This window comes from Dermacentor silvarum, chromosome 7 (genome assembly GCF_013339745.2).
Source record: "Dermacentor silvarum isolate Dsil-2018 chromosome 7, BIME_Dsil_1.4, whole genome shotgun sequence".
Classification (NCBI taxonomy): domain Eukaryota; kingdom Metazoa; phylum Arthropoda; class Arachnida; order Ixodida; family Ixodidae; genus Dermacentor; species Dermacentor silvarum.
Window position 1 is genome coordinate 143,270,063 of NC_051160.1, and position 22,587 is coordinate 143,292,649.

A 22,587-nucleotide genomic window follows, 5' to 3' on the forward strand; every position below is an offset into this window, starting at 1 on the left:
TGTAGACACCAAGAACGCTTCATGGAAGTAGTTTTATGCCGACTTCGAATCGGACATACACACCTGACCCACAACTTCCTTCTACATAAAGAACAACAACAACCAACTTGTGAGAACTGTGGAGAAATTTCATCCGTAAATCATTTTCTCATCTCTTGTCCGAAACTAGAACGAGAACGGAAGCAGATCTTTCATCACATATACGAAAAAAACATACCTTTTCACCCTGCACTATTAATTGGGGACGAACCTGAAGTAGAACTAAAACATGTCATCACATTTCTAAAAGCTGCACAAATACTACAGAAACTATAAGACACGTGTGCTTTAATACCCCACGAAAATAACATAAACATACTTAATAACATCCGAAGTTTGCGCTAACCGGCACCTTGTGTTTGGCGCAGGATAGCCACAGTTGCTTTTGTGCCAAAAAACCCGACACACACACACACACTCCTTATGAGCGTATTGATTTTGTCCTTTTCTGCCTTGTACCAGTTAACGTACGCAGCTACGTAAATGATGTGGCTTATCGCAAAAGATTGAATGAGCCTATTAATGCTAGCCTCTTTCATTCCCTGATACTTGTTCGTGATTCTCCTAATAGCGTTAGTGACCTTGGTCCCGAGCTTTCTAAGGGTTTCGTCGTTAGTTCCTTTAGACTCAATATTGAGTCCCAGGACCCTAATTTGTTCAACGATGGGGATGGCCCCGCCATTCTTTGTACGAATGTGTATCTCTTCGTACTCTCTCTCTTTGATTTACCCCTTGGGCGGCCTGCCCTTGAGGGTGGGTCTGTAAAGGAGAAGCTCTGATTTCTCTGGGGAGCATTCAAGCCCCGTGCTTGTAAGGTACTCCTCTACTTTACATACCGCTTCCTGTAATTTCTGTTCTATCTCTCCATCACTGCCTTGCGAGATCCATATGGTAATGTCATCCGCGTACAAGGAATGATTGATTCCTTCGATGTCTTCGAGCTTTTCCGGCAATCCTATCATAATGAGGTTAAAGAGCATGGGCGATATCACGGAGCCCTGAGGCGTACCCGAACTGCCCATGTCCCTCACCTCTGACTCTAGTTCGCCCATCGTGAGGGTAGCCTTCCTATTCGTTAGGAAGTCTCGGATGTAATTGTACGCCCTTTCTCCGAGGTTTAGATGGCTGAACTGACTGAGTATGGCCGAATGTGCTGCTTTGTCGAATGCTTTTTTGAGATCCAACCCTAATATAGCTCTTGTGGACCTCGTTTTACTGTCTAGTATTTGATGCTTGATTTGCAGCATAACGTCCTGAGTAGAAAGACCAGCCCGAAAGCCCAACATAGTATTTGGTTATATTTCGTTTTCTTCCAGGTAATTGTTTACTCTGATAACGAATGCGTGCTCCATAAGCTTTCCTGCGCAAGAGGTGAGAGATATGGGCCGCAGATTTGAAATATTAATTGGTTTGCCAGGTTTGGGAATAAGTATGACCTGGGCTTCCTTCCACTGTTGTGGTATAGAGCCCTTCGTCCAGCATTCGTTTATGTATTTCGTGATATTCTCTATTGCCTGATCATCCAGGTATTTTAGCATCTTGTTATTAATCCTGTCTGGTCCCGGGGCAGATTTCGTATTGAATTTTTGCAGCACTGCTCTAATCTCTTGTGTAGTGAAGTCCTCATCTAAGGACACATTAGGCTTTCCTTTATATCGCCCATGCTCGACTATTGGGTTGGAGGGAAGGTATGTAGCGCTTGCCTCGGCGATGAGTTCATCTTCCTTCCCTTTGTGTCCATGCAAAAGTTTTCGCAAGTTATGTTTTTGAGATAGTTTTTGATTGTCTGGATCTAGCAGGTATTTGAGTATACGCCACGTCTGGCCAGCAAAAATCTGACCATCCATAGCATTGCAGAACTCATCCCATTGCTGTTTGCATAACTGTTTGCTATGCTCTTCAATCTTTTTGTTTAACTCAGCTATTCGCTTACGTAGACTCCTATTGTAATTTTGTTGACGCCCTCTATGTTGTAAAGACTGTTTCGCCTCCCACGTATGTGCGAGCCGACTATCAATCTTCTCTACTGGTTGGTCCGGCGTGATAGTGTGAGTGGCTATGCTTACGTCTTTGATGACGTCTCTAGCCCATTGTTCTGTTTTCGATCGGCTCTTGCTTCCTGTCGTCTCTTATTTTGCGAAACTTATCCCAGTCGATCCATTTAACGGTTTTATTATTTTCGGCATCTACATTTTCTTCGATCTTGATTTCTATAATTCTATGATCGCTCCCAAGGTCTTCGAACGTTTTTCTCCATTTGATGGTTACCACCTTGTTGACGATTGTTAGATCCGGTGTGGTATCTGTTGAGTCCGGTCCCTATACGTGTAGGGGAGGCGGGCTCATTTACGAGCATTAACTCTGTATCTTGAATGTCTTGCCATAGCATTTTGCCTTTTACTCTCGTATAACCATACCCCCAGGCACCGTGCGGTGCATTGAAGTCTCCCCCTATGATCAGAGGACTAGTCCCTGCCATCACCACAGCCTTTCTAAAGAGAGTTATGAAGCGCTGTCTTTTTTGGGTTGGATTACTATATAAATTTAGAATAAATATACTTGAGGATTTCCTCCATCTGGTGAGGAGCTCTATTAGCACGTGTTCAATGTCTGAGATTTGGGTTTCATGCCGAATCACCACTAGCCCTTTCCTCACTAGTGTAGTTAATGTTCTGTTATTCCCATTCGGGGGCCCGATAGCTTGATATCCCGGCTGTTTCGCCAGTCCATGTGTTTCCTGAAGAATCATAACGTCCGGTTTAGTTCTTGTTTTTAAGGTATTGTTGCAGGACGGCCTTTTTGGATTCGTAGCTCTTGCAATTCCACTGCCATATGATAAGGTCTCTTTTCTCACGCTTTCCCATCTTACGGTGGGGTTACCGCGGAGGGGGGCGGGAGGAAGGAGGGCGCTCTTAAAACAATGTTAGAAGAGCTAGAATTTCCAGCTGCTTATAAATTTTGTAGATTCCCTGCCGAGCTGATCACAGGAGTGTTGTTGATTGGAGGAGATGGGGTTCTTCTCGGGATAAGTTCTGTTATCCTAGTATTAATTTCGGCCACATTGGCCTCCATTTTATCTAGCCTGCTCAAGATCACCGAGATTGCCAGCGAAAGATTGCTGGTAGCTTCTGCCTGTTCCTTAGCCGCCTTCTGCTGATCGGAAATTGCCTGGTTGAAGTTCTGGGTTTGAACCATAGGTGGTTTGAACCATAGGTGTGTCCCTGGTCGCCTTTCTCTTGGGTGGAGGTGGAGTATTATCCTCTTCCATTCTAATTTCTTGAATTGCCTCCCGTCTCCCGGAGCTCTGGGATCGCGTTTCTTTGTTTGCCTGATTTTTGTCCCTCTTAAGCTCCTGAATCTCCTTGGTTAACTGTGCTATTAGTTCTCTCAATTGTGCATTCTCTTTCTTTATCTCAGCTATTTCGTTAGTACTGTTAGAATTATGCGAAGTCTCCTCAGGTGTCCCAGGTCGTGGCCCTTTAACCGCATCTGACCAGCTCACCTTAGGCGTCATGGCCGGGTTTGCCTGTCTTCCCCGGGACCTGGATCTCGCCAGCGACCTGGATCGGGATCTGTCCTTAGTTGTTGCTCTGCCTCTGGACCTGGATCGGCCTCGCTCAGTAGGCCCGTCCGCGAAGCTGCTGCTGCTGTTGTTCCTGTTGTTTGAATGCTTGTTCTTGGCGAAGCCATTCTTGGTGCTTGACTATATATGGTTTCTTGGACACGAGTGCCTCGGCAACTTTCCTTTCGTGCTGCCAATTGGGGCGGCGAGGTTCTGTAGCGATGTGAGGGCCGCCGCAGTTGAGGCACTTGGCGTGTTTCGCAGTGCACTCAGACGTTATGTGTTCACCGCCGCATCGAAGGCAGTGCCGGTGAGATGTACAAGCCGCTGTTACGTGGCCGTAAGCGCCGCAATGGTGGCACTGTCGAGGACGGGGGCGTTTGGGGAGCACGCGCCGGCGGAGCTTGAAGAGGGAGACCTCAGCAGGGAAGTTCTTGCCCGCGAATCTGAGTAGGACGTTGTTGCCCGCTCGGAAGCAACTCAGGATGGCAACCCCAGTCTCGATGTTGGCAAGGAGTGTGTCGTTGCTGATCGAAGTGTCAACACCAAAAACGTATCCTGTGCAGGACGCGGCTGGGGCAGTGGTGGCACGAACAGGGACGTCACAGATAGCCGTGACAGCGAGTAGGGGTTCGAGTGAGGCGTCAGGGGCAGCATCAACAGCCACGATGTTTAGCCGCAAGTTTACACGCACACGGTGAGCACCCTCAACGCGTGAGAGCTGAGCGGCGATAGCCTCTTAGGAATGTGCAAGGAAGTTTGCCTTTCCGGCGACGGGGCGATAAAGCACGGTATCGCTTGGTTCTCACAATGGCAGGTGGGCTGGGGCGCGACTGAAACGTCGGCGTCCGCGGCGGCGGTTTCGTTTAGCTGGAGGGGCACCGTCGGGCTCACGCGGGTGGGCGGGGCCATTGAGCCGCGTCATAGCAGCGGCGAGTGAGTCACCTGGCCGGTTTTCATTCCTCGTCTCTGCATGAGGGCGCTTCGCAAGAAAAGCAACAATGCTATATCGCCCGCCTTGAAATTATGAAGATGGTATCGCGCTGTGTGCCATGCCCTTGTTTGAATTTCTCGACGGCGCTCTAGCCTTGCCTTCTCCTCGGGACTTTCGTGCTCCTTTCCTTCTAGCTCGCGCCTCTCACGCCTCTCGCGTTCCTTTGCCTCGAGCTTTTGCTCCACAATCATTTGCCAAGCCTCTTCGGCTTCCTCGGTCGTCACGTCCTCCGCTCGCATCACGTCGAGAATCGCTTTCCTTGCTTTTTCGGAGCCGGCGGAAATGCCCAACTCCTGGCAAATTTGAATGAGGTCCTGAACTTGGAATTCCTCCATCGCGATCTCGTTCCTCGTGTTGCTGGCTGACTAAATTCACCCTACTTTAAACTAGAATCCACTGTTTAAGAAGGTCCCCGCAGGGGCGTCTGCGTCAGCAGGCGTTTGGTGAGTTGCGCCACCACGTACCCGAGCACACGAGGGTTGGACCCTCCCGCGTGTAGCCGTGCGTGGCTTAGCCGTGTCCGGGGAAAAGAGGATCCTGGGGGTTGAGCCGATGCTGGGTGCTCGGACCTTCATGGCCCCTCGGCTGAGGCAACACACCTCTTTGGCCTCCGCTTCACGTAGACGGCACCCCTGGACTGACCCACCCAGAGGAAATCGGTAGTCGCCTTTTCCTGTCCTTCTCTTCAATCTTCGTCTTTCTCCCTCACTTTTAATCTTTCCTGTCTTCTTTTCTCTTCCATTTACTTCTAACTTTCCTGGCGGCGAGGGTTAACCTTGTGTGTCATAACCACCCTTGGTTATACGTATTTGGTTATAGCGGGAACGTACAGCTGGCGTTTGTGGGACTTGTGTTTACAGGTCCTACATCGTCCCCTTGTTGGGCTCCATGGTGGGTGGCTGGCGTTCCTGCCGAATGAATATTATTTTTATGGCTTACTCTTTCCCTGCGTTACCCGATCGCCCCCAGAAAAGGGGGCGCACCGAAGAAGTGTTTCAATTTTTTGGGCACCACAAAGAAAACTTTCCCCGCTACCACGTCATACACAGCGTAAAATCTGAAAAGTTTGTGAGAGCGATCTCTCCCTTCCTCGTTTCAAAATGCCTGACAGAGACAATAGGAGCCGGCTACAAAGCTACGAAATTGGCTAGCGGCGACCTCCTTCTTGAACTCCGAGATATGAAACAACTTGAGAAACTACAGAACCTAGTATCCATTGGAGACTTTCCCATCACTGTGACCCCGCACCGCACTATGAACACCAGTCGTGGTGTAGTTTCGGATGATGATTTGATGGAGCTAAGTGAAGCAGAACTATTAGAGGGCTGGAGTGACCAAAATGTGATTAATGTCAAAAGAATTAAGATGAGGCGTGACGGAAAAGAAATTCTGACCAAGCATCTCATTCTAACCTTCGGCACAAGTGTACTGCCCGAGACTATCGAGGCAGGCTACGTGAAAATCAGAGTCAGGCCGTATATTCCTAACCCCCTGCGATGTTTCAAATGCCAGAGATTTGGCCATAGCTCACAGAGCTGTCGCGGTCGAACTACTTGCGCCAAATGCAGTGCTTCTGAACACACGTCTGATACGTGCAATAACACCTCACATTGTGTAAACTGTGAAGGGGAGCACGCCGCGTACTCGCGGTCCTGCCCATCCTGGAAAAAAGAAAATTGTTACGATTAAAGTTAAACAAAATATTTCGTTCAAAGAGGCACGAAGGCAGGTGTCCTACCTGCCAAAAACCAGCTTTGCCGATGTGACGCTTCAGGGGGCTGCGCCACAACGGCCTTCGGCGGCTGTCTGGCACACGCGTAGTGAGCCAGCGGTGACGCCATCCGCCCCCTCGGCGGCTGCAGCTAGTGCTGCTCCGCCATCTCAGAAGAAGGGGCCATCGACCTCCGGGCTGGTGGCCTCAAGGGTCTCGTCTCTTGAGACGAGGCCTTCAACGCGAACAAACCGCTCTCAAGAGCGGGTGTCCAGCGCGCCGCAAGAGCCGATGGACACATCTTCTAGCCAGACGGCGCAGCCAGCGCCTAAGGAGCGGCGAGAATCTCTCGACCGCTCCAAAAAAGAGAAACCCCGCATTACAGGGCCCCTAAAGGGTTCTGTAAGCTAACTCTCTTTTCGTAAACACACAGCACAAAACTCTTTTTAATATGGGCACTCAAATAGTTCATTGGAACGTTAGAGGTCTTCTTCAAAATCTTGACAACGTTAAAGAACTCCTCCGCAAATTTAGTCCCAGGGTGCTGTGTGTTCAAGAAACACACCTCAAACGTACAGATACAAATTTCCTCAGACAATATGCTATTTTTCGCAAAGACCGCGAATACACTGTTGTGTCATCCGGTGGTGTAGCTATCATAGTCGACAGAGGTGTTGCCTGTAGGGAAATAAAACTTCGTACGCCCCTAGAGGCAGTTGCTGTCCAAGGGGTGCTTTTTGACAAGCTAATCACTATCAGTTCTATATACATCCCTCCCAGTTATCAACTTAATAAAACCGAATTTCAAAACTATATAGATGAACTTCCGGCTCCATACATTGTTGTCGGAGATTTAAATGCACATAACACTTTGTGGGGAGACTCGCGTTGCGATGCGAGAGGTCGCCTAATTGAAAACTTTCTTTTTTCCTCAGGAGCATGTTTGCTTAATAAGAAAGAGCCAACGTACTACAGCGTGGCGCATAATACATACTCCTCTATAGATTTAAGTATCGTGTCGAGTACAATAATTCCGTACCTGGAGTGGTCCGTTCTCAAGAACCCCTTTGGGAGCGACCACTTCCCAATTATAATAAACTTAACAAAACAAGATATATGCTCACCACACATTCCCCGATGGAAGGTTGACACGGGTAACTGGGAACTTTTCCGGGAACTTACATATCTAACCACGGATGATATTTCCTCCTTTAATATAGAAGACGCTGTGGCCTATATAACTGCCTTTATAATTGACGCTGCCACGAAATGCATCCGTTAAACGGACTTGCAAATAAACGTCGCATTCCGTGGTGGAATGAAGAATGTAAACAAGCCCGGAAAAATCAAAACAAGGCTTGGGTACGACTTCGCGACTCACCAACTGCCGAAAACTTGATTACTTTCAAACAAATAAAGTCCCAGGGTAGAAGAACGCGTCGACGAGCTAAAAGGGAGAGTTGGGAAAAGTACATCTCCGGTATAAATTCTTACACTGATGAGACGAAAGTGTGGAATCGAGTAAATAAATTAAAAGGCCGGGAGGTACACCCACTCCCCTTAGTCAGTACCCAAGGTGAGAGCCTGGAAGACCAGGCAGACTGTCTGGGCGAACACTTCGAACATGTATCCAGTGCGTCCCATTACACAAAAACATTTCTGAGGATCAAAGAACGCGAAGAGCGCCAGCCCCTTAAACGTAAAGAATCATCGAGTGAGGCCTACAACTATCCATTTACTTTAACTGAACTTAAGGCATCCCTCGCTTGCTGCAATAACTCGGCGCCAGGTGGTGATCGTGTCATATATGAAATGATTAAGTACGTACATCCTGAAACTCTGAAAACACTCCTGTATCTTTTCAATGCCATGTGGGCGGATGGGTATATCCCGTCTTCGTGGAAGGAAGCTATAGTCATCCCCGTGCTTAAACAAGGCAAAGACCCATCCCTAACCAGCCGCTATAGGCCAATAGCGCTAACAAGCTGCCTGTGCAAACTATTTGAAAAAATGATAAACAGGCGCTTAATCTGTTTCCTTGAATATAACAAACTACTAGACCCCTTGCAATGTGGTTTCAGGGAAGGTATGTCCACGACAGACCACCTTGTTCGCATTGAGTCTTATATCAGGGATGCTTTTATACATAAGCAGTTCTGCCTCTCAGTGTTTCTCGACCTAGAAAAAGCTTACGACACGACATGGCGCTACGGCATTCTCCGAGATCTCTCGGCGATGGGTGTCCGTGGCAACATGTTAAATACAATCGAAAGTTACCTATCTAATCGCACATTCCGCGTAAGAGTGGGCAACGCTTTGTCTAAGTCATTCACCCAAGAGACCGGTGTGCCACAGGGAGGCGTGCTTAGTTGCACACTATTTATTGTAAAAATGAATTCCCTGCACAAAGTCATTCCACGCACAATGTTTTATTCAATTTATGTCGATGATGTGCAAATAGCCTTCAAGTCATGCAATATTGCCATCTGCGAACGACAAGTGCAGCTTGGAATAAACAAATTGTCCGAATGGGCAGACGAAAATCGTTTCAAAGTAAATGCCCAGAAGAGCACGTGCATACTCTTTACTAACAAGAGAGGCGTAACGCCAGTCCCAAGTATTGCAATCAAAGGAGATGCACTCTCTGTGAGCAGCGAGCACAAGTTTTTAGGAATCATTTTAGATTGTAAACTCACATTTATTCCCCATCTTAAGCATCTGAGGGCAAAATGCCTGAAGACAATGAACCTTTTAAAGCTTCTGTCGCGTACGACTTGGGGTAGTGATCGAAAGTGTTTGCTTAACTTGTATAACAGTCTTGTCCTTTCACGCCTTGATTACGGGTCTATAATTTATAATTCCGCAACGCCAAGTGCATTAAAAAATGTCACAGTTTCGCCCTAAGGGCGAAGCAATGAATGCGATAGCAACACAGCAATGTCATACGAAGTAATGTGAGCGGCTTTGGTAGCAACAACACGCAGAACTGTTGTCGACGCCATCGGCGTTTTGCCCGCGTTAGCTCAAAATGCGTGCGGCGTTGGTGACTGTTGCTGGAGCCTCTCATATAAATAGGCACTTGGTGCCGCAGCTAAACGTCGCGTCCCTTCCTTCCCCCTCCCCCACGGCCTCTCGCGCGTCTGAAGAAGGCGCGTTTGCTCTACATATATGGTGATTGTAAAGGAGAAACGAGACGCCTAATTCTGCAGCCCTTAAGCGAGCAAGGCGCAGAACGCGCGTTTGTTCTCCGCCATGCGTTCACTCCCCGTGAAAGACGCGCCCCTCGCGCCCTTTCACTCGCACATACAGCGTTCGGCGCGCGGCGACGATTTCATCTCCAAATGACGTCATACGGAACCTCACGGCGACGGCGACGCCGACGGCAGAAATCTGCTTTTGAGTGTCCATATAATTGCTATCGCAATAAAATCCTAGACCCCGTTCACCACTTGGGCATCCGTCTCGCGACTGGTGCTTTCAGGACAAGTCCAATCCAGAGCCTCTACGTAGAGTCGAATAAGTGGTCGCTTCATCTGCAGCGGTCATACAGCAGTTTTACATATTTTCTGAAAGTACAAGCAAATATTGAACATCCGATGTGACTGCTGCCACACTCTTCCACAATCGACCTGCAGCGAGAAAGCCGTTCTCTTTGCGTGTGAGGAATCTTAGTGAGGAAATGGGTGTTCCGCTGCTTGATCATCGTCCTATGGCGCCAGCGGAACTGTTACCTCCGTGGCAGTGGCAGCTCATAGATTGTGACATATCATTTATAGAAGTTACGAAACACGCGCCAGAGGCACACATTAAAATGCATTTCCGAGAACTCCAATCTAAATACTCGTGTACAGAGTTTTACACAGACGCTTCCAAGTCACATGCCGGGGTATCTTATGCAGCCATCGGTCCATCCTTTTCGGAATCCGGTGTACTGCACCCGGAGACAAGTATCTTTACGGCTGAGGCCTATGCACTATTATCGGCTGTAAAGTATATAATGAGATAAAAACTTCAAAAAACTATCATATTTACAGACTCCCAAAGTGTCGTGAAAGCATTGAAGTCACTCTGTAAACACAAAAACCCTGTACTTAATGAGCTCTATTCCAGCATGTGATTATATGCTGGGTGCCGGGCCACAGAGGCATTGAGGGTAATGTTCGAGCAGACCAAATGGCCACATCAGTTACATCTCAGGCGTTACATCTCCCTACAGCTGCTGTTCCCGCAACAGATTTGAAGCCTTTCCTGCGAAAGAAACTGCGAAGCCACTGGCAACGCTTATGGGACGCGGAAAGAAATAATAAGCTTCACTTGATAAAAGCACAGTTAGGCTTCTGGCCCCCCATAACGAAAACACGACGAGCTGATGTCCTGTTCTGTCGCCTAAGAATAGGACATACATATGGCACCCACAATTTTTTGCTTACTGGTGATGAACCACCAACCTGTGGTAGATGTGGTGAGAGGCTGACTGTCCTCCACGTCCTCGTGGAGTGTCGGGAAGCTGAAACAGAGAGAAAGAAACATTTTCCTCAAGCGTACCGATATCATCTGCCTCTTCATCCCATCATGTTTCTTGGTGAAGAACCGCTTTTTAACGACAAAGCAGTCGTCGATTTCTTGAACGATGTGGTCCTTCATGTTATTAGTCCAATGAGTTCGTAGCGCATCCTCTCTCCAGAGGATGCCGCTGTGATGGTAGTTTTTATAGCACATGCCTCCAGGCCCTTGTGATTCAAGGGCTCTGTATAGGCAGTAGTGCTTCTTACCAATTACTGCATCTTAAATATTTTAAATGTCGTGTCATTCTTTCTCAACGCATTCTTCCCTTCATAGTACACCTCATTAGTCATTTCCATGATTTTAGTACCTTTATATTTTACGCACTTTACAGCGATTATTTTAGGCCCCTTTACAGCCACACTTCATCTACTTCTCAGAATTCATCGCTCCACTGCACACTCACAAACACTGACATGGCGCTCTTTGGCCATAACTGGCCCTTGCGCCATAAAACACCACACATCATCATGTTTAAGAAGGTAAATGCATAAATCATAGTCTGCCAAAAAACAAAACACTCTCCCAACATCTCCCTGTGCTAGAGAGGTCTGGCGACATGAAAAGCAAACATCGGGCACTCACCCAGCCAAAGTGGTTGACGCCGGTCGGTCTGGTAGCTGCCATCGAGCGGTATAGCAGGCGTCTTCGGTTCTCACAGCTTGCCATCTGCTGTTGAGATACTGGTTCGTCTATCCCATAGCTGCCATCCACTATTGCAACTCGGGGTCGGGGATGAGAGACGGAGTCTTGAAGCAGGCGAAGAGGAGACGAAAACTTAATACAATATGTACAAATATGTAGAGATATAGCAGGAATAGCATGTAATAGCTGGTAATAGCTGCCATTAGCTGGTGATAGCTAGTAAAAGCAGTAAGAGCCGGTAAGAGCGCACCAGACCGACGGGCGGCCGGTGGCGACTCTCTGGCTTAACAATGGGCCGGTTCTTCCTTAAATCCCCTTGGTGGCGGCTCCTCGTAGACAGGAGCCAGACGGGACGGTTGCTGACGTCGCCCGCTCCATATTGTGTCGTCGCCTCCCCTTGGCGACTCTTCGAGAGGGCCCAGAGGGGGCGGCTGCTGACGCACCCCTGTCGTATTGTGTCGTCACGTCCCCTTGGCGACTCGTCGACAGGACGATGATGGCAGGTGCTATGGCACAACGCCGAGGCGTGCTTCAAGCCGCACCAGGCTGGAGGGGTCCCACTGTTGCCCAGGACAAACGTAGAGCTTGCCACGGTCGTGTCCTGCCTGTCAAGGCGTACCGTGACAGCGCAGCACTCCATGGCGCCCGCCTACGACGTCCGAGACGGGTCACCGTGTGGGCCAGGCTGCTGCGGACGTAGATGGCCGTCCTCGGCTTCCCCTTCTTGTGGGCACTCTCCAGGCAGGGAGCATCCGTGCAGCTCTGCGTCGAGCAGGTGGTGGCACCAGAGTAGCCCGTGTAGCCTGGCAGCCGCAGGTCCTCGGCCACAGTGTACACCTCCTGCAGTGCGAGGACGTCGAAATAACACCGCAAGAGGTGCGCGCACAGCTCTGCATGCCGCCGTCGCGAGTTGGTGTTCCATTGGAGAACACTAGGGCGGCGACGGCATTTCCCTGCTGTGGCTGGTGCGGGATCAGCCATGCTGGTCGACTGTGGCCGGGGCTGCCACTGCCTGCAGGCAGATGGCTCGTAGCGGATGGTCTGCTGGCAGCATGGAGCTCACCGCCTGCATTGTCAGCAGGAGGTTGGCCACCAGCTGGTCCACCGTGGACTGGGCCGGGGGGGCTGCAGGCGACGCGGGGGCCACAGGAGACTGGCTGCTGGGTCGCCTGTGGGTGGCCGACCAGTGCCTGTGCATACGACAGGCCCTGCACAGGCGTTGAGGCGGCGTTTGCCTGCAGGGTCTCCTCCCGTACACCAGCGCGTACTGCACGGCGGAAGAGGGGAGCAGGGGCAGTTGCCAAGATGGTGGCCACCCTGCGTTCCTCCTGCCACCTGGGGCAAGCAGGAGTAATTGCAGGGTGGTGGCCACCACAGTTGCGGCAGTGGGCCGCGTTGGGGCAGCTGGAAGGCGAGTCGCAGGAGGCAGCCACGTACGTGCCCAAAGCGGCCACACTGCTGGCACTGCAGTGGACGCGGTCTGGACGGTCGCACCCTGAACCGGAGCTTGTAGAGGCTCTCATGCTCAGGGGGAACCGGCCCCGCGAACCAGATCGTGATGGTGTCGCCCTCCCTGGTGTCAGCCAGCACTGGAACTCCAGATGGTCCCCTGCAGGTCCGCGTCTGCGGGGATGCCGTCGGCGCCGTGGACGAATCCTGTGCTCCTGCCTCGCTCGGCAGGCTGCCGGGCAGTCACCGGTATCCCCCGGATCTCCGTAGTGGCCAGCAGCTCCTCCAAGCACCTCGGGGTGGTGGCGTCGGCGGCCACGATGTTGCGCCTGTGATTCACTCTCACAGCGGCAACACCTGGCCGCGCTGAGAGCACCGCCGCTAGAAAGAGGCGTGGTGTTCCTCGGAAGGTACCACCCATCACGGATGGGCAGAAGAGGGCCGTGCCAATGACGGCGGGGTCCACCGGGATGGCAGCACTCACCGGTGCCCTCGCGCGGCGGCGATCGGCCCTGGACAGCACCAGCTGGAAGCCCTCAGCTGGTGGTGCATGGGTGGATGGGTCTCCCGTGCAGCCGTCGCTGTGGGTGTGCCTGTGCTCGCCTTTGAGGGCTTCGGGGCCGGGGGAGCAGCAGGAGAGGAAACCTGTTTGGGGGCAGAGGTTTTCCCAGCATTCTTCTGCTTATTCCTTCCCTCCTGCCTCGGTAGAGTGAGACGGGGTGGGTCCCTCAGGAACCTCACCGCTGGGTGGGCGAGGCCATGCTGCGTCGGACCGGCTGGCTTTGGGTCTGCTCGGGGATCGTGCGCGAGCCCCAACGGCACAGACTCGGGCGCGTCACGAGCATCCGCCGAAGCAGATGATGCAGCAGGGCTCGCGCCAGCCTCACCGGCAGCCGGAGGAGCGACCGTGTTGATGCGCGCGCCCTCCCTCGGGGAGAGCGCGAAGGAGGCAGCGGACGACTCGCCGGGCGTCCGAGGGGCGGCGCTGGTGGTCGAGGGGAGCAAGAGACGATTAGAGTACTGGTGGAAAAAAAGCAGGGAAAAGATCGATACGACCTGATCTCTTAAAATCATAGGCAGCGGTACAAGCTAAATTTTTGAAAAAGGTATACAAAAATGCGAGATAAAGAACATGTGTAGTATACCTGATTAAATCAAGCAGGCTAGGTGACTATTTGTCGCCACCCCGTTTCAAAGAAGATGCCAATAAATCATCAGCAGGAGAGCCGGCGGATCGGCGGGGGCGCCATCTCGTGCCGCGGGCGGTGACGAGGAGGCGGCTGAGTCCCCCGGGCGCCGGGAGATGGCGTCGCCGTCGTCCCTGCTCTCCGGGCAAGGTGGGGCGGTCGGCGGCGGCAGCTTGCGGCGACCGGTTTGCTCCTCCTCCTCGCTCTCTGCTTCGCGCATGCGTTTGCGCGAGGAGGAGTCCATGGCCTCCTCAATGGCGGCGTCCTGCTCCGAAGGGGGAAGGCTCGCCTGCGGGGAAGGTATAGCCGGCGCCACGTGTGTCTCGGTGACGGCGGGCGCGGCCGCGGCGGCAGCTGCTTGGGTGGTGGTGGCCTGTTTCTTTATCCACGCGTCCACGATCTCGGCGGCGCGCACCTCTAGTTCGCCTCGCTCACGCGACGCTTGTAGCGCTTGTAGCGTCACGGGCACAAGGGTCGCGAGAGACGCGCTCGCACTTCGACGATGGCCCGCGCGCGGCGGGCGCTCTCCTGGCCCGCGGAAGCCCTCCATGCCGCTCGGCTCCGCAGTCAACACGCGAACCGCGCGTCACAGGGGGCAAACACACTACACGCACGTCGCGCGCACAGCACCGACCACGCGATGCGCGCACGAGGTGGCACAGCCGGGGACGCGGCACAGATGTCGGGTTGGGCACGCCACTCGCGGAGCACAACACTGAAGTAAATCCACTCGTCGCACGATGCAAGCCCGCAGGGAACACACGAGGTTGCGCGTTGGGACGCGCGAATCGTGCGTGGCTGCAGGTGACGTCGCCGACGATGGTGAGCCACGCGGCTCGTGCAGGCACGACCGCACGGGAGAAGAGCTAGGCGCGACTGGCGAGGCGAGGTCGTCGGAGCGAGACGCAACACAACCTCTCTCTTCGACAGTCAGGGCGAACTCGGCGGCGGCAGCTTGCGGCGACCGGTTTGCTCCTCCTCCTCGCTCTCTGCTTCGCGCGTGCGTTTGCGCGAGGAGGAGGAGTCCATGGCCTCCTCGTCGTCGGATGGGGGCAGCGGGTGCTCGCCATGGCAGCAATGGCGGCGTCCTGCTCCAAGGGGGGAAGGCTCGCCTGCGGGGAAGGTATAGCCGGCGCCACGTGTGTCTCGGTGACGGCGGCCGCGGCGGCAGCTGCTTGGGTGGTGGTGGCCTGTTTCTTTATCCACGCGTCCACGATCTCGGCGGCGCGCACCTCTAGTTCGCCTCGCTCACGCGACGCTTGTAGCGTCACGGGCACAAGGGTCGCGAGAGACGCGCTCGCACTTCGACGATGGCCCGCGCGCGGCGGGCGCTCTCCTGGCCTGCGGAAGCCCTCCATGCCGCTCGGCTCCGCAGTCAACACGCGAACCGCGCGTCACAGGGGGCAAACACACTACACGCACGTCGCGCGCACAGCACCGACCACGCGATGCGCGCACGAGGCGGCACAGCCGGGGACGCGGCACAGATGTCGGGTTGGGCACGCCACTCGCGGAGCACAACACTGAAGCAAATCCACTCGTCGCACGATGCAAGCCCGCAGGGAACACACGAGGTTGCGCGTTGGGACGCGCAAATCGTGCGCGGCTGCAGGTGACGTCGCCGACGATGGTGAGCCACCGGCTCGTGCAGCACACGCCGGGACGAAGTGCAGGCACGACCGCACGGGAGAAGAGCTAGGCGCGACTCCGGAGTGAGGTTCTTGTGGAAAAGGGGGTGAAATGTTGGGTTAAGTGCAACGCGATAACTGTCTCTCAATAGAGGACACCTCAACCGCGTTGCACAGAGGGGAAGTGGGACTGATAGTTAGAGAAGAGAAAGATCGCAGAGGCAGGAGCAGCAGCAGCGACAGATGCGCCGGAGGCGCGGGAAAGGGGAGGTCAGTATTTAGACTCGGCCAGTGAGGCCGGTGTCGTCAACGAAGCTCAGGAGGGCACGGTAGAGCTTCGCGTGACTTGATGAGCAGCCCGAGGGGTGCAGAATTTCCTCTGTTGTGGAACATGGGAGGCCGTGCGCACGGTAGATGCGGGCGAGGGTGGCGCGCGCCGTGGAGAATGCAGGGCACTCGCAGAGGAGATGTTGCAGCGTTTCGGATGCGCCGCAGTCTTGGCAGAGGGGCGAGGGGGCGCCGCGGAGGCGATGTTTTCGTTCGTTTGGCCAGACGGAACCGGTCCGTAGGGCGAGGAGGAACGTGCGCTCTCTTCTCGTAAAACCGGGTTCCGGAAGAGGAAGAGGGCGTGGCGGGCGCTCTTGTGCGACGCGGCTGTCCGGGTGTTGGAGGGCGAGCTCCCGTCTGATGTTTCGCCGCGCGGTGTCGAAAGAGTTGACACGCAGCGAGAGAGGCGAAGAGGGCTCGTGGGCGCGCTTGGCAATGTCGTCTGCAGACTCGTTTCCGGCGATACCGACATGGGATGGTATCCACTGGAGGCGGAGGTCGCACCCCTGTTGTTGCAGTGTATGGAGTCTGCAGGCTACTCGTTGAGCCAGGAGTGGCGCGCGTTCGTCAAGGAGGAGCTGGTGAAGAGCGGCCCTAGAGTCGCAAAAAATTGCCACTCTGTTGAGAAATGGCATCTCTTCAATGATGTCGGCTGCCAGGTGGAGCCCGACAAGCTCAGCCGTAGTGGAGGAGGCGCGATATGAGAGGCGGCACTGTCTGGCGATGTCAAGGTGCGGCACTACACAGGCGGCGGCGGCAGAACCGTCCTGACGCACAGAGCCGTCTGTGTAAAGGTGTGCTCTCCCGACCAGGTCGTCCTGAATGCGTGCGGCAGCCTCCTGCACGATGGCGCAGTGAGGCGTGCGGTGCTTGGAGCGGACGCCTGGGAGGTCGAGGCACACTCGCAAAGGCACACGCTTGTTTGGTGGTGGCCAGTCCGGAGGGGTGGCAGGGTCGTCGACAACGATGCTGTCATATTGCTCAAGGAGTTTCCCCACTCGAGACTTATGAAGTTCGCGCAGGCAAGACAGGATGGGGCCGGCTCCCGGGGCACGAGAGAGGCGCTCGATGTGGCCGAGGGCACGGAGATCGGCTGTAAGCGAGACGGGCCAGGCGCCGGTCTCTGCGAGGGTCTCAGCAACACGAGACGTTCGGGGGAGGCCGTGACACATTCGGAGCACACGTCGATGGTCGACATCGATGTGTCGCCACTGAGATGGTCGCAGGTCACAGAGCGGCAGCGCGTACAACACACAGGAGAGGGCGACGGCATTGTACATACCCGCTGCGAAGGAGGGGGAGCAGCCATCGCCTCGGGCGAGGAGTGCACGCACTGCGGCCTCGACACGGCGCATGGTTGCACGCAGTTGTTTCACAGCCGGGGACCACGTGAGGCGGTAGTCGATGGTGAGACCCAGGTACCGGACGATGGGTCGCCAAGGAAGGGAGACACCATCGATGATGATGCGGCCAGTGTGGAGGCGGGTGGTGGCACGGGGGTGGACCATAAGGGCCTCCGATTTGGTCGCCGACAGGCGGAGGGAGGCCAATGGCACGAAGGAAATGGCCGACCGCATCAACAGCCGTCTGGAGGTGCCGACGCATCTCCGCCATGGCCGAACGAGGGCCACGGACGAAGAGAACCACGTCGTCGGCGTAGACTACGACGCGCACAGGAAGGTGCCCACTGTTGCGAACGCACTCGCTGATGGGCGCAAGTGCAAGGTTAAAGAGAAATGGGCTGAGCACACTCCCTTGTGGCACGCCGCAAGTCACAGGACGGGGGGAGCTGATGGCCTGGCCAACGCGGACAGCCGATGTCCTGTCGCTGAGGAAAGCTTGGATGTATGCAAGGAGTTTGCCCTCCACACCAAGGGCGCGTACAGCTGAGATGATAGTTGTGTGAGGCAGGGAGTCAAAGGCGCTCTTGACGTCCAGCAGCAGCAGGTAGGCAGCGTGTCCGTCGCGTCTCGCCTGTTCCAAGGTGCCCACGACGGCGGCCAGGCAGTCAGCAGTGGAGCGATGGGCACGGAAACCACACTGTTCGGGCGGAAGTGCACCACGAATGTCAGCAATCCACTGCAGCCTGGATAGAGCCATTGCCTCCATCGTCTTGCCAGGGACAGATGTGAGGGAGATGGGTCTATAAGAAGTGAGGCTGCGGGGGGGCTTGCCACGTTTCAGTGCAGGTACGACGATAGCACATCGCCAGGACTCAGGGACCCGCTGTGCATGACATCGTTGTACGCATTGAGAAGGAGGCGGCGCTGGTCATCGTCCAAGTTGCGCAGCATTTGATGCGTAATCCCATCCTGCCCAGGAGCACTGCGGCGGCGGACACGGCAGAGGACGCGCTGAAGTTCTTGGAAAGTGAACTCGTCGTTGCACAGACTTGCAATTGTCTGCGCGTGGGACAATTGCTCCCCTCCTCGTACGAAGACAGCCACGTAGAGAGCGTGGAGCGCGACAGCGGGGGCGCCGAGTGTGGGATTGGCAGCTGTGGCGGCAAAGGCGTCAGCCAGCTGTTCGGCGAGGGCAAGTTCGGTGATGCCGTGCGCCACTGCGATGGCTAGGACAGGGAAACGAGGCTTCTTGGGATTGAGGAGCGCAGTGAGGATGCGCCAGCCACGGTGTTGGTTGCGTGGGTCAGCGAGGGAAGAGCACAGGCCCGCCCAGCTGCGTCGTCGGAGCTGCCTGGCGTGCCGCCTGCAGACAGCATCGAGTCTGTTGTAGATGGTCCAGTCCGCAGAGGCACCGGAGCGGATGGCACTTCGCTGAGCACGGCGGCGAGCTGCGCGGACGTTGAGCAGCTTAATGTCAGGGCAGGGCGTGCCAGCGGGGACGATGACGCGTGTGGTAGCACGTCTCGCGCAGTCGGCGATGTGTGCGAAATAGTCGGTAGTGCGGGGATGGGTGGCACAAAAGTCACGGAAGAGGGGCCACCGGACAACGGCGTAAATGCGCGTGGCACCGCGGCTGGGCTTGGTGGGACACAGGGAAATGGGAAAGTGGTCAGATCCGGCAGTGTCCGAGGCGCGCTGCCAGGCGTAAGAGCAGCGCTCGGAGACGAGGGCAAGATCGAGGACAGTGGCGACCCCGTTCCGGCGAACAAAAGTAGGTTCACCATTGTTCAGGACGGTGAGGCCAGCGGTGGCGATGACTGACGCCAAGTCCCTTCCACGCACGTTGTCGTTAGCACTGCCCCAGTCACGGTGGTGGGCATTGAAGTCACCGCACACTACAGAGTCAGGAGAGAGGTGGGCAACGAGGCGGGCGAGGAAGGAGTAGTCTACACGGGTCTTGGACACACGCACGTAGACACTGGCAACAGAGGTGTCAATGCCGCGCACTCGCACAGTAACAGCCACACACTCAACCATGGCAGAGCAGAGGTGGTCAGTGGAAACTCGCACGTGGGGGAGGGCTGCTCGTACGTATATGGCGACACGGGGACGGCCAGGGGGGTGTGAGTCGTCAGGGCAAGGGACAACATCACATTCAGGAAGGGCACACTCAGACGCGCTGCTGTACCCGATGTAGCCCGGTAGCGAGACCCCCTCTGCACGCGCATACGTTTCCTGAAGGGCCAGGACATCGTAGTCGTGCAGAGGGAGGTGCTCTGCGAGCTCAGCGTGCCGGCGGCGCAGGGAGCTACAGTTCCACTGCAGTATGCGCGGCCGGGAGGCACACTGTGGTCTAGCTGCCATGATTGGCGAGTGCTCGGTGAGCGGCGAGGGCAGCCGCGCAGAGTGGGCGTGCGGGGCAGTCTTGCGGCAAAAATTGTCGCATAGGCAAGTGCGGCAGAGAGGAGGGCGACAACAGCATCGCGCGAGTCAGGGAAGGTCACGGACGGCTGGGGCGCGGAAGTCATGGTGTTTCCAGCGACGGGGAGTCTCGAGAGGCGGTCACCTGCGGCTTCAGAATAGGTCCGGCCTGGTTGTACATAGGCAGGAACACGGGAGGCGGCTTGTTGTGACGGCCCCTGTGAGGCAGGTTGACGCGAGGATCGCACGAGGTCGGCTGCTTGGCGACGGGAGATGGGAAGTTGGGAGGAAGCAAGTGTCTCGGCAACTTTCCTTTCATGCTGCCAGTTGGGGCAGCGCGGTTCCGTAGCGACGTGAGGGCCGCCGCAGTTGAGGCACTTGGCATGTTTGGCAGTGCACTCAGAGGTTGCGTGATCGCTGCCGCATCGGAGGCAGCGCCGATGAGAAGTGCAAGCTGCGGTTACGTGTCCGTAAGCGCCGCAATGGTGGCACTGTCTAGGGCGGGGGCGTTTGGGGAGAACGCGCCGGCGGATTTTGAAAAGGGAGACCTCACTGGGGAGGCTCTTGCCAGCGAAACGCAGGACGACGTTGTTGCCCGCGCGGGAGCAACTGAGGATGGGGACACCAGACTCGATGTTTGCAAGGAGTGTGTTGCTGGTGATTGAATTGTCCACACCGAAGATATATCCCGTGCAGGAGTCAGCTGGGGCAGTTGTGGCATGGACAGGAACGCCACAGATTGCTGTGACAGCAAGGAGCGGGTCGAGTGGGGCGTCGAGGGCAGCGTCGACAGCCACGATGTTGAGGCGGTAGTTGACTCGCACACGGTGAGCGCCCGTGTGTGTGTGTGTGAGTGATTATAAAAATTGAAGGAGAAGAGAAAAGTACAGCACCGTAACTGCCTCTCGTGAGAGGGCACCTCAACAGCGCTGTACGGGGGAGGGGGTAAGGACAAACAGAGTAGTGAAGAGAGGAGAGAGAAAGAGAGAAAAAAAAAAAGGAAAGCGCAGCCGAACACAGCCGAGCGGTAAGTCATGAAGAGGCGCGGTTTAGAGCCGCTGACACAGGTTTGTATCCTCCAGATACTCCAGGAGGGCCGCGTAGGCCCGCCTGGCGATGGAGGGATGCGTCGCAGGAAACAGGAGCCCCCGTGCGCTGTCGGACGGGATCCCGAGGCGACGGTAGGCGGCAAGAAGAGGGCCACGCTCCGCTGCGTACGCGGGGCACTGCAGGAGAACATGGTCCAAGGATTCGACACCGGAGCAGCTGTCGCAGTAGGGCGAGCCGAGTCCCGACAACCGGTGCACGCGCTCAGCCGTCCGACAGCACCCGATGCGGAGACGCAGGAGCAGAGCGCGATCACGGCGGCACAAGCCCCTGCGTGGCAGCAACTTCGGGGGGCTGCCGGCGGCAACGCGCGGGTCAGGGTGTCGCGACCGGAGGTAGCCAGCAACGGTGTGACGGGCGACGTCGAAAGGCGTCACCAGTAGAGACCGGGGCACTGGCAAGGTGTGGGCCTCCTTTGCGAGCCGGTCCGCTTCCTCGTTCCCGGGCAATCCAACGTGCGAGGGCACCCATTGGAAGACGAGGTCGCATCCCAGCTCGCAGACGGCGTGCAGCTTACGGTGGAGCCGCTGGATCAGCGTGGGGCCGTGGTCCTCCCTGGCCAGCAAGCAGAGCGCCGCCCGTGAGTCGGTCAGGATGGCCGCGCGTGCAACCTGCCGCTGGTATAGCAGTTTGGCCGCCAGGTCGATGGCCGCCAGCTCGGCATGCGTGGAGGACACCGCGTGCAGGACACGGCATTGGCTCTGCGCCGAGAGCTCAGGGGCGAAGCAGGCAGCCGAAGCCGCGCCATCCCGGAGCACAGAGCCGTCCGTGTAATGGCCCATACGCGCTCAATCCGCACGCCCGCTCCGCACGCCTCCGCCCTCTTGCGGACCAGGGCGGAAGGCCAAAAGGCGGATCGTGTCGAAAAAGTCGTCGTTCGCTGCATCCGCACTAGACTGATCCGCACGAGCGGATTGCACGCGCACTCCGATTGGACGACGCGGTCTGTTGACAACTGGCAACCATTCGGCGGAGCAAAGTGTTCAAGGTTGGCAACTACCTTTGACAGCAGACGACACTGGCATATTTTTGCAGATGCGACTTCAAGTTTCCGCGTCACGGTGAAAATGCGGCTCTAGGCTGTCTGTCACATTCTGTTCTGCAGCCGCATGTGTTGCATTGGCGCCGTCATCCAAACACCGCATAATCATCCTATCTGCGCCACCTTTAAAAAATGTATTGCAATCGCCTCATGTCGCAACATGGGACGTATTCTCGCACTATCACTTTTAGTGCACGCTGCCTTGGCTGGTTGAGCAAAACCTCTAGAATCATCCAACGTGCCGCGTTCTACGTTACGCGAAAGCGATAGTATCGCCGAGCGATTCGACCAATATCCCCGTGTTCGGTGCGATGGCGCTGTTTCTGTAGTCCTAGTGACAGTTTGCAAGAAAACAGAACACACGCACAACTGTCACGGAATACAGCTGCGTAGTCGACACGACACCCCTCTTTACTATTCAGCACGCGTCTGAGGCTCCGAGTACACTTTGCTGATATTGACACGTCTACGTGTTTATCTTTCACCGGTGACCGCTTTTCACCGACTACCAAATGTTAAACGTTATAGCTAGGCGCAGGACGCGCCTGCATGTTTCCGAAGTTTCTCGA

The 22,587-nt window shown here is 55.2% G+C and overlaps 2 protein-coding genes across 2 annotated transcripts in view; one reads left to right on the top strand and one right to left on the bottom strand.

Moving 5' to 3' along the window:
* Positions 1-22,587, top strand: part of LOC125946473 (uncharacterized) — a 301,867-nt gene that overhangs the window by 224,325 nt on the left and 54,955 nt on the right. The window lies entirely within an intron of this gene.
* LOC119459237 (uncharacterized) lies at positions 20,919-21,758 on the bottom strand. The gene has a single exon (XM_037721055.1). It carries the CDS (start codon positions 21,756-21,758, stop codon positions 20,919-20,921), a length of 840 nt encoding a protein of 279 aa, XP_037576983.1.